The 12,026-nt window shown below is 55.0% G+C and overlaps 1 protein-coding gene across 1 annotated transcript in view; it reads right to left on the reverse strand.

The window, feature by feature from the left end:
• Positions 1-6,923, reverse strand: part of AP3D1 (adaptor related protein complex 3 subunit delta 1) — a 31,847-nt gene extending 24,924 nt beyond the window's left edge. Inside the window, exons 1-5 of the mRNA XM_077760611.1 lie at positions 6,791-6,923; positions 6,504-6,633; positions 6,035-6,322; positions 5,539-5,658; positions 5,377-5,434 (exon numbers count right to left, since the gene is read on the reverse strand). Coding sequence (XP_077616737.1) covers positions 5,377-5,434; positions 5,539-5,658; positions 6,035-6,322; positions 6,504-6,633; positions 6,791-6,923 — 729 coding nt within the window. The remainder of the gene's footprint in view (positions 1-5,376; positions 5,435-5,538; positions 5,659-6,034; positions 6,323-6,503; positions 6,634-6,790) is intronic.
• Positions 6,924-12,026: the final 5,103 nt, after the last annotated feature.

Raw genomic sequence — 12,026 nt, forward strand, 5'->3', positions numbered from 1 at the left:
CCCACGAACCGTGAGATCATGACCTGAGCCCAAGTCGGAAGCTTAACCGACTGAGCCACCCAGGCACCCCTCATTCGTTTTTTTTAAAGATTTTATTTCTGGGGCACCTGGGTGGCTCAGTCGGTTGAACGTCCAACTTCGGCTCAGGTCATGATCTCATGGTTCATGGGCTCGAGCTCTGTGTGGGGCTCTGTGCTGACAGCTCAGAGCCTGGAGCCTGTTTCGGATTCTGTGTCTCCTCTCTGTTTGACCCTCCCCTGCTCATGCTGTCTCTCTCTATCTCTCGCTCTCAGAAATAAAAAATACATTAAATATTTTTTGAAAAGTTAAAAAAAATAAAGATTTTATTTTTAAGTAATGCGTACACTCAACCGTGGGGCTTGAACGCACAACCCCAGTTCTTACTGAGCCGTCCAGGCGCCCCCTAGCTGTCATTTTCTATACTGCAAAATGTTAAAAAGAACCTCACAGAACATTAAGAAACAGAAATCTTCCCGGCCTTCTAGTTTTAACAACTCGCAGGTAAGCCTTGCACAAAGCCGGGAAGTAACCTCCTCCCTGGTTCCACCATCCACCTGCTGACGCCGGCTGCTCAATACCTGGCTCTCCCGCCCCATCCCACCCCGGCGACAGCAAGCTGGCCCGGGCGTCTCCATGGCCCCGCTGGCCTCTCTCAACAGGCACCACATCGGGCTCGCGCACACTGTGGCGTGTCTGTGCCTTGCGGTCTCCACCCCGCACATGTGGACCACCTCGTGTTAATCTATTTGAAGGATGGGCACCTGCCGCTCTCTGGCTTCTCCAGCTCCCGCGAGCCCTGCTGCAGGATTTGTGGGGACGCGGCTTTAGGATACTCCCCTGGGTCTCCTCGCTGACTCAGCACGTCTGCCCCTGAAACGGGTCTGACCCGAAGCAGCACTGACACATGAAGTGGAGCCACTGGCGTGTCCCTGTGGGAGCGCCAGCACTCAGGCCTCTGAGACACACGCAGTCAGAGAGAACCCACGAAGCGAGCGGTTCGGCTCGGAGGGACTTTGTCCGGTCAGTGCCCCAGCCCCGCACGTGCCCAGCACTCCGGGACGCAGGGAGGGCTCCTGTCTGTTACCTGACTGACAGCAACCGCTAGAACGTGCCAGCCGCGCACCTGCTCCGGGTGCCCCCTCCATTCCCGTCCCCCAAGTCCACACCCGCTCTGGTCCAAGACTCTCAGCTCCCTGAAGCACTGACTCATGGGGACAGGCGCCATCGGAGCCCTCTCTCCCCCGCGGATGTCATGAATACTTTATGATGGGGAGTCAGCGCAATGGAGCAAGTGTCACTGTAACCCTCTAACAGGCGTCGAGTTACTAACTCCCACCTGGGGATCTTCACTTAACTGTCCGTGTGCACAGATGGCCCCTCCTGTGTCCTGGATCATCCATTAAAAGGGAAAAAACTGGGGGGCTGGCCTGCTGAGTCGATGGGCATCACCTCCTGATCCTGGGGTCGTGAGTTCAAGCCCCACGTTGGGCACAGAGCCTACTTTGAACGAACGAATAAATGAATGTATGGGATGGAAAGAACAGGAAGACTGATCCCCGTGGGGGAGGGGGGCACGTGGTCACGTACGGAGGACTGGGACAGGAGACGGCACACAAGAACGCGCAGCAGCAGGACTCACGACGGCCCCCAACGTACAAACTCCAGGGTTCTGCTGCTGAGGGACCACGGCACGTCTGCACAAGGTCCAGGGACCTCCCTCCCCGGCTCTCGGGAGAGCCAGGCAGAGTCCACTTCCGCTACCGTCCACGGGCCCCCCATCAGTCCCAGCCTCCCCCAAATACAGTTTCAAAACCACTATCAGGTCGGGGTCCCTGGGGGGCTCAGTCAGTTAAGCATCCGACTTCGGCTCAGGTCATGCACTCACAGTTTGTGGGTTCGAGCCCCGCGTCGGGCTCTGTGCTGACAGCTCAGAGCCTGGAGCTGCCTCAGATTCTGTGTCTCCCTCTCTCTCTCTCTCTGCCCTTCCCCTGCTCACACTGTCTGTCTCTCTCTCTCTCAGAAATAAAAACATTAAAAAAAAAAAAACTATCCAGAGACACTGAAGAACTAGCACAGAAGCCCTGGGTGATGGTGGCTTTTGTCCCAAGCAACCTGCAGAGCGGCCGGGCCCCGGGGGCTCCTGGCTTCTAGACCCGCAGAGCAGAGACGAGGCATAGGCGGCAGCCGCCACTTGAGGCAGGACATCCCGGAGGGGAGGGGGAGAGCGAGGGGCCCACATGCTACACAGAAACTCAGCCCGAATTCCCGACCCCAGAACGCAGCATGCTCTGCACACTGCAGCTAAAGCGGAAAGAAATGAACACATTCCACCCGTCTGCTGCCCACAGCGAGGGGGGCAGAGGCGTGGTAACCCTAAGGTAACCCTTCCCCCCAGTCAACGCTCCTCATAGAAAGTCACACAATCCGGAGCCCCTACAACACACCGGTCCCAACGTCCAGGATCCCGTCCAGAGCTACTCAAAGTAAGACACAGGACAATGTCACCCACGGACACTGGCCTTGACATACCCCGAAGCGTGGGACTAACACACGGAGATTTCAACTTGGCCACTGTGGTCGTGCTCTCCGGGACTCACGGGAGAAGGTGCTCGTAAAAAGTAAAAGGGAAATCTCAGCAGAGAAACACGAGTAGCTTAAAATAAGCAGATGGAGATTGAGAATTGAAAAATAATTTTTGGAATACAGGACGCACACAATGGACCATGGAGCAAATCGGAAACGGAGAGAGAAGTCAGCACAGCAGAGGGTGCGACACAGAGACCATCCGGTCTTAAGGGGAGAAAAGTTTGAGAAAAGAAAAGCAGATCCCCAGGTCCATGGGACACGGGGGAGCAGACACGTAACTGGTGTCCAGGAAAGGGAAGGCTGAGATACAGAATACATTTCAAAAGAGAAAGGTAGGGGCGCCTGGGTGGCTCAGTCGGTTAAGCGTCTGACTTCGTCTACTTCGTCTGACTTCGGCTCAGGTCATGATCTCATGGTTGGTGGGTTCAAGCCCCGCATCTGAGCTGACAGCTCAGAGCCTGGAGCCTGTTGCAGATTCTGTGTCTCCCTCTCTCTCTGCCCCTCCCCCACTCATGCTCAGTCTCTCTGTCTCAAAAATAAATAAACTATTAAAAAATTTTAAAAAGAAAAAGAAAAAAGAAAAGAGAACAGCTGAAACTCCCCCACATTCAGTGACAGACATAAAAGTACACGTTTGAGAAGCGCAGCACCAACCAACAGAAAACAAAGAAAACTGCACCCACACATCTCAACGTCNGTCTCAAAAATAAACAAACTATTAAAAAATTTTAAAAAGAAAAAGGAAAAAGAAAAGAGAACAGCTGAAACTCCCCCACATTCAGTGACAGACATAAAAGTACACGTTTGAGAAGCGCAGCACCAACCAACAGAAAACAAAGAAAACTGCACCCACACATCTCAACGTCAGATGACCAAAAATTGGAAATTAAGAGAAAATCTTTTTTTGTTGTTACATTTATTTATTTAAGTAATCTCTACACCCAACGTGGGGCCCAAACTTGCGGATCAAGAGCCACCCGCTGCACTGGCTAAGCCAGCCAGGCCCCTGGGAGAGAGTGTGGAAAGCAGCCGGAGGAAAATGACACGATGCATTTGGGAGAGAAAGGGTCCCGATGGCCCAGCAAAAAAACACTACCCCGACTGCCCTGAGTTCTCTACCCAAAGACAACATCTCCCGGGAATAAAGGCAAGCCTACGGAGCCGGGGACATCTGTCCCTGCACCTCAGGACACTCCCCGGGGGGAGGGGACAAACGAGCTTCACAGAAAAGTGGCTGACTGGCGCCTGGCTCACGGCTGCCGCAGACGGGGAAGCGGAGAGGTTCTAAAGGACCAAAGAGCCCGTGCTCACTCAGGAGGACTCCAATATTTACCTTGAATGGAGTCACAGGAAATTAAAGGAAGCAAAGCGGAGCGCTGTGGCCACATTAGTCTTTCATTTACACACAACATCCCTAACAACAAGAAACAGGTAGCTCAGGGCATGCAGATGGTTGGATGGTCGGGATCTACGTCCAGACAGTTCTATTAAAAACATACATTAGAGTTTGAAGCCTAAGGTGTAAATGGCTACATCTCGTTGACACTTTAAAAAAAAAAAATCAGGTGCGAGCATGATTCGGTTTCTCAAATAGCAAAGCAAGTACTGAAATAGAAGACGCTCTTTCTGCATCTTCCCCTTCGTTAGAGCATTTCACTTAGAACAAAGCACACAAACTGACCTTCGGCGGGAAGTCCTCGTTTATTATAAAATCACCATTTCGACCCTGGCCACTTTCTAGCAGGTTCTCTGGAACACTTCTCCCCAGAAACGCACCGCCACCCGTTACCAACATCCCCACGCAGTACTGACCGTTACCAACCACGCTCCACAGCGGCCACGAGGTCCCTCCCTGTGCGGCGCACCCCGTGGGTCTGACCGATGTCACTGACACCCGCCCACCACCCAGCGCCACGGTGCGTCCAGAGCAGCCCCACTGCCCTGAGATTCCGGAGCTCCGCCCATTCACCCTCCCCCACCCGACAGCCACGCCTCCGAGGTCCCGCTTTTCCAGAATGTCCTGGAGTTAGAACCAAACACCATGTCACCTCCTCAGCCTGGCTTCTGTCACAGAGTGCTGTGTATCTGAGGCTCCTCTGTGTCTCTGGGCGGCCTAACGGCTTGTTTTTAGTGCCGGACGGTCTATCTGTCACCTGTATGGACCACAGTCTATCTGTCACCTGCATGGACCAGTTCATTCATCTGTTTGCCTGTTGGGCAGCACGCTTGCTCCAGCCCTTGACATTTTCAAGANGTTTTTAGTGCCAGACGGACAGTCTATCTGTCACCTGTATGGACCACAGTCTATCTGTCACCTGCATGGACCAGTTCATTCATCTGTTTGCCTGTTGGGCAGCACGCTTGCTCCAGCCCTTGACATTTTCAAGAGGTTTTCTGGACTGTCCCAAACACGTCAGCTCTGTCAGTGCCCACAGCTGTCTGCGGGCTCCCGCTGGCTCCCCAGCTCAGGGCCCCCTAGTGGCTGAGACCCCAGAGCCTCATGTGCATGGGATTGTTCCGCCGGATTCTAGATCAGTGTTTAAGCCACACCAATTTCTCGGACCAGAAAGATGCCAAGTCCTCACAACAGCCGGTGCAGGGTGCGGAGGATTTTATCCGCCCTACGAAGAATAACCTGGTTGCTGACCACCGTCACCCTCGTCACTCCAATACGTGTTAACCCAAAACGTAGAGAAGGTCGGGTGCGGGAACGAAAGAGGCTCTATGACCACACTCACTGTCAGCAACAACCGCGGACGCCATGCTCACCTTCTTTGTGCCGTGGACGAGCTCCAACGTCCCGTGGCACAGATGAGCCACAGCAACCCTGGGGAAGAGCAAACCCGAGGCCCCACTCGAGGCCCCGGACCCGTCCCAAAACCACCTTGGGTCATCCAGAGCCCCGACAGTTCCACACGTGCCTGGACGGACCCCTGCTTCCGGGTCAGCAGGGACACAGCGCTTCTGCCGCGGCCGCCGCACAGCCGGCCCCGTCGCCCCAGCTGCCCCGCCGGCGGCTTAAAGGTCCAAGTCTTTCCGCCGAAAGAACATCTGCCAGGTGGACCCCAAGCACAGGCAGGAGGGGATGCGACACAGCAGGCCCCACGGTGGGGGACAGCCAATGCGTGGGCCATGTGAGCAGCGCTGGGGAAGCCGAGACCAGGGCAGGGCGGTGCGGCTGCGGTCTCTGTGCCCTCCCACGGGCCCCGGCAGGGCAGGGTCCGGGACTCGGTCGGGGTTTGGGGGGAGCCCACCGTCAAGCCTCGGACTTCCCACCCCCACCCCCTAACCAGGAGTGTCGCGGGGGTGACCATGCCCTCCAAGGGATAGCTGTGGTTGTCACCTGCCCCACAGCACGAGGGGAGTACCTAGCCCACCGTTCCTTCCCTCTCCTCAGCTCCCGGGCGCCCCAAACCACGGGGCAAACGACAGCCACACGGCAGCTGGTTTGAAGCAGACATGACCCCGGTGCACGCCCCCACCCGCGGCCTGGCCACACAGCATGCCCTCAGCCCAGAGCAGCAGCCAGACCCACAGGAAAAGCGACCAAAGCCCCCACGAGGCAGCGTCACGAGGGACGTCAATAACCACACGCAGCAAAGGGTGCCCGGCTGTGTTCACGGTCAGGGACGTGAAAAGGGAGGTCTGTCCTGTCCCCGTGGCCGTGCGGATCACTCCACCTGCGCCCTGGGGCTTCCGCGGGCTGCTGTTGGGACTGTGCACCGGCAAACAGGTGGGGGGACAGGCAGGGGCCACGTCCACCTGCGAGCTGGAGGCTGCGGGAGCCCCTCATGGTGGCGGCCCCACCTGCACAGAGTCGCTCATGAAAGGCCCCAGACTGGAAACCCTACCCAGGTGTCCAGCAACGGTCAGATGGATGACAACGTGCCGCAGACCGAGAGCAGGCCACTGGGGGCTTCTGCGGCCGGAGCCGTGGGGCGGCGAGCAGGCCACTGGGCACCTCCGGCCGGAGCCGTGGCATGAAGCCAGCAGCAGAGAGCTGGGCGGTAGGCAGAAGCCAGCGCGCTGGGCAGGGACACAAGTTTGAGTGAAAAACTTACCAGCAAAGCAATTACGCTTAAAGAACTTCAGGCAATTATATCAATTAAACTATGTAACGTGCTATGCGCCGTTACTCCACAATCTAGAAGGATTAGGAGAAAAGCAAATCTAGAAAGCACACCCTCTGCGTCCACCTGCGAACGGTCTCCTTCGAGTGCCATGCGGGCTGGGTGCCCCACATGGAGCGGCCGCAGTGCCGTCCGGCTGCCACTCTGCCTGGTCAGTGCAGACCCCCAGTCCACGTGGTCACCCATGCTCTGACCCACCCCCTCCTCTCGGGTCCGATTAAGGTGCCAAAGCAGCACAGGGAACTCAGGAAAGCACCCGGTCACGGTCACAGTCACGGTTACCAGTTGAGTACCTAAGAGAGCATGTGACAAATGACACAGACGTACACAGGGAGGGGTCTAGAAGGGTCCCGAGGCTCGGTCTGTGTGGCGCTGCAAGCGGCCACCCACCTTCCCAGCACGCGGATGCTTTCACCAAGACCCTCCCCCAAGCCCACAGTTTGGAGAGGTTTATACCCTTCATCACCCAGGCTGACAGGTCGTTAATTCGATCCTGAGCCCTTCTCCCCTCCCCAGAAGATGCGGGTGCAGCTGAAAGTTTCACGCTTCTAATCAAGGTCTCCGCGGTGACCACTGCCATCCAGGACCCACCAAGTCATCTCATTAGAACAAAAGTCAGTCCTGTCACCGAGGAAATGCCAAGAGATCTAGGAGCTCAGGGTCGGGGACAGAGTCAGAGACCAAATACGTAACGAGGATGTTCCAAGTACCTTTACTGCTTAGGAAATTACAAGGACTTTGGGAGATCTGCCTAGAGCAAGGGACAAAGACCAAAATATCTATTTTCTGTATCACAATATCACAAGGTCCAACAACATAGTGACAACGTGGGAGACACAGGGTACTTGGATAAAGGGAACAACATCAGGGAATTTGGGGAGATTTTTCTTATTAATTTGGGTCAGGGATTCTCCTGGGCAATGTCTGGGTACATCTGTGGTTGTCAACCTGGGGGTGCTCCTGGCATCGAGTGGGTGGGGCCGGGGATGCTGCTCAACTCCCAGTGCCGGTCCCCCTCCCCCCGAAAATAATCCAGTCCAGAATGTCAGCAGTGCCGAGGGGGAGACCTTGATTCAAGGTAATAACCAATATTATTAAAGAAAAGGAAAAAAACTGGGATGCCTGATGGCTCAGTCAGTTAAGAGACCATAACTTCAGCTCAGGTCATGATCTCAGAGTCTGTGGGTTCGAGCCCCGCGTCGGGCTCTGTGCTGACAGCTCGGAGCCTGGAGCTGCTTTGGATTCCATCTCTCCCTCTCTCTCTGACCCTCCACTGCTGTGCTCTGTCTCTCTCTCTCTCTTTTTTTTTTTNAGTCAGTTAAGAGACCATAATTTCAGCTCAGGTCATGATCTCAGAGTCTGTGGGTTCGAGCCCCGCGTCGGGCTCTGTGCTGACAGCTCGGAGCCTGGAGCTGCTTTGGATTCCATCTCTCCCTCTCTCTCTGACCCTCCCCTGCTGTGCTCTGTCTCTCTCTCTCTCTTTTTTTTTTTTAAATAAAAAAAGGAAAAATACTCAGTTCAAACTTCTATCTTTATTCTCCTCAGAAGTTGTTAAAACAAAAGGAATCCCACAAATAGCAAGAAAGCAGATCCCCCGGGCCAGGTGTGATCCGTCCTTCAACCATGGGCAGACCCCGTGCTGCGTGCACCTCACAGCCTGGTGGGTCCCACAAACCTCCCGGGTTGAACCTCAGGAAACCGCCATTTCTGAGGTGGGAAACAACAGAATATGAGCACCTCCATACAGTTCAGTCTTTTTTCTTTTTAATGTTTATTTATTTTTGAGAGAGAGAAAGAGGGAGACAGAGCCCACCAGCACGTGCACAAGCAGGGGAGGGTCAGAGAGACAGGGAGACACAGGATCCAAAGCAGCTCCAGGCTCCGAGCTGTCAGCACAGAGCCCGACACGGGCCCGAACCCACAGACTCTGAGATCATGACCTGAGCCGAAGTCAGAGGCTCAACCGACTGAGCCCCCCAGGTGCCCCCAAAAGAACCTTTTTTCCAAGTAATCTCTACACCCAAGTGGGGCTCGAACTCACAACTCTGAGATCAAGAGTCACACACTCCACCACTGAGGCAGCCAGGCGCCCCAGAATGCAGAAGAGAATCTTAACAGACACTCAGAGATGCCCATTCCTCTGCACAGAAAATACACTCAAAACACATACTCCAAACTGATAAACAGGGAAGGAGCATTCCTCTTTTTCTTTAATAAACATAGAGTACATTTTTAAAAGTACAGATGGGAGCGCCTGGGTGGCTTAGTCAGTTAAGCATCCTACTTTCACTTAGGTCATGATCTCGCGGTTCGTGGGTTCGAGCCCCGCATCGGGCTCTGTGCTGACTGCCAGCTCAGAGCCTGGAGCCTGTTTCAGTCTGTGACTCCCTCTCTCTCTGACCCTCCCCTGCTCACACTGTCTCTCTCTCTCTCCTAGAAATAAATAAGAACATTTAAAAAAATAAAAAAATCAAAGTACAGATGTGATTTCACAACCTAAAAAGACTGAAAAAACAGCTTTCCCCCAAACATGAAGAGTATCCACAAGAATAACTTAGTGGTGCCTGAGGAGCTCACTCGGTTAAGCACCCGACTTTGGCTCAGGTCAGGACCTCACGGTTTGCAGGTTCGAGCCCCAGCCTGGGCTTTGTGCTGACAGTGAGCAGCCTACCTGGGTATCTCCCTTTCTCCCTGCCTACTCCCTCGAAATAAACATTAAAAAAATTTTAAAAACAGGGGCGCCTGGGTGGCTCAGCTGGTCAGCATCAACTTTGGCTCATGATCTCGCAGTTTGTGAGTTCAAGCCCTGCGTCAGGTTCTGTGCTGACAGCTCAGAGCCTGGAGCCTGTTTCAGATTCTATGTCTCCCTCTCTCTGCCCTTCCCCCATTTGTACTGTCTCTCAAAAATAAATGAAACTTTAAAAGAAATTTAAAAACAATAAACTTTAGAAGTCATTTGGGGTTTTTTCCCCTATCATACTCTAAGTTTAGAAGCAAGGATATTCATACGTGGTCTTCACCCTCCTTGCCAACATTATTTGCACTGTATCTTAAGGATTAAAAATAAGCACCCCAGAAACATGAATAGACCATTGTTTTTCAAACTTTTTGGACTCATTTTAAGAAATGTGTTTCCATAGTAATCCAATGCACACACACGCACACGCTTACCATAAGCTGAAATAAGTTTCAATTAACGGCAGTTACTCTACATGCACACAGGACTGGGATTTTCTCGGTTCTTTTTTAACATAACCCGTTACATCGAATTTACAACCCACTAAGAGGTCAGAGGCTGAGGTCTGCAAACAGCCAAGGAGGCAGCTTCGTGGATGCCCTGGTACAATGCAGAAGCCTGCGTCACATTACCCCCAGTATCGTCAGAAGCAAGGGGGGTGGCTGTCACCCCCACTTAAAAATTTTTTTTTTTAATGTTTACTTATTTTGAGAGAGAGACAAAGTGTGAGCAGGGGAGGGGCAGAGAGAGAGGGAGACACAGAATCTGAAGCAGCCCCAGGGTCCAAGCTGTCGGCACAGAACCCCACGCGGGGCTTGAACTCACAAACTTCGAGATCATGACCTGAGCCAGAAGTCGGATGCTCAACCGATGAGGCTCCCCAGGCGCTGTCACCCCCACCTGGTACCGGAGGCACTCCCCAAGTCACCAATCAATAAGCCCAGGACCTTGGACACAGGTGCCCCGATGCCCAACAACACGAGTGAATCACCACAGATCACGCTGCATTTCCACGGGGCCTTTCAAGTCCCCGCTGAGCCTCACTTGTATGATGCCGCACAGAAAATCTCAGCTAAAACCTACCATGGTCAACTCTGCAGTGCACTAACTGCTGCGGACAAATCGCGTTGTGGGAAGTCCTCACTGGGTGCAGCGGGGAAGAAGGGAAGGACCCGGTCCAGCCAGAGAGTGGAGGGCCAGCCGAGTGGCAAGTCACCTGCGAGGTAACCAGCCTCCAGATCACCCCCATCTGCCGATGAGGAAACCATGAGGCCAATACATCGTGTCCTCTGGGAACCGCCAACAAATGGAGGGCAGGACCCACACAGAAAACCGGCTGTGAAGACCCTTCCCCCTCCAGTACCCCATTAAAAGGGCTCAAAGCCCATGGACACGGGGCCAGCGATTTTCAATGAATCAACTAAGGCTCAGGGAACTGCCCAGGGGCAGCGCGCTCCCCCCTAAACACGAGCACCCTAACTGGGGCAGGCGGCCGTCCATGCTGGGAATCCCGGAAGAGGCTGCCCAGCAGCATCCACTCACCAACCAGTGCACAAAAGAAACCGGCGCGTGTGAACAAGTCGCAAATTTGCTTTGCCCCTCCCGGTTGGGAAGCAAAACCCAGGCCAACCAAACCCTCTTCGGTCACAGAACCCGAAGACCAGGACTGAGTTAGACACACGCCATAACCACCCCTGAGCGGCAGCGGCTAACGATGCAAAACCAGGGGAAGCCAAGGAAGGAAAGGAGGGTGCAAATGACTGCCCAGCGAGGTCAGACCGTTCTGGGAACGTGCAGCAGCGGCAGGAACTCGCCCCGCACACAGACCTCCGCAAATTCCTTACCTTCCCGGCACTTCCCACCCCAGGAGTCCGACTTCCCTGGCGCCATTGTGAGGAGGGCGGGGGGGCGACGGGCAGCGGGACCCGCACCGCACGGAACAGCCGCCCGCCACCGGGCAGCCTCCCCCTCCAACTAGAAAAACGGGGTGCGCCTTCATGACCCCTTGTGCAAATGGGGGCTGACAACTCTTCAAGGAAGCAGGCGGCCTGGCGGCCCCGGACTCTCCCCGTTCCTTTTAAATCTAGGTCACAGGCTGGGGGGAGGGGCGCAGGGAAGGAAACGGCGCCCACGATTAGGATTTTACTTGCGGACCGCCTTTCCCTCACCCCGACCTTCGGGTTTCTGGTTGAAGTCGGCTTCCCCATTCCAGGACCCCTCAGCGGCTTCCTGATTTTGAATCAGGGCTCCCGCGGTCTCCCCTCCCTCCCTAAGAGGGGCGTCCCCACCTTCCCGGGAACACCGGCCCAGGAGGCAAGGCCCGATTCCCGGAGGGCCACCCAACCAGGAGTCCAGAGCCCTGGAGCGAACTTAGGGGCCCCTGCGGCGACGGGAAGGCGGGCCTCCAGCGCCCAGAGGGTAAACGGAGGCCACGGGGCCACCCAGAGGCAGGGCCCCCCCGGTGATCCGACACACACGGGAGGTACGGGGGGTCCTGAGAATCGCGGCTCGCGTCCCGTCGGCTGTAAACCGAGGCCCAGGGAGAAAGCGAG

This window comes from Crocuta crocuta, unplaced genomic scaffold (assembly GCF_008692635.1).
Source record: "Crocuta crocuta isolate KB4526 unplaced genomic scaffold, BGI_CrCroc_1.0 scaffold443, whole genome shotgun sequence".
In the NCBI taxonomy this organism is placed as follows: Eukaryota; Metazoa; Chordata; class Mammalia; order Carnivora; family Hyaenidae; genus Crocuta; species Crocuta crocuta.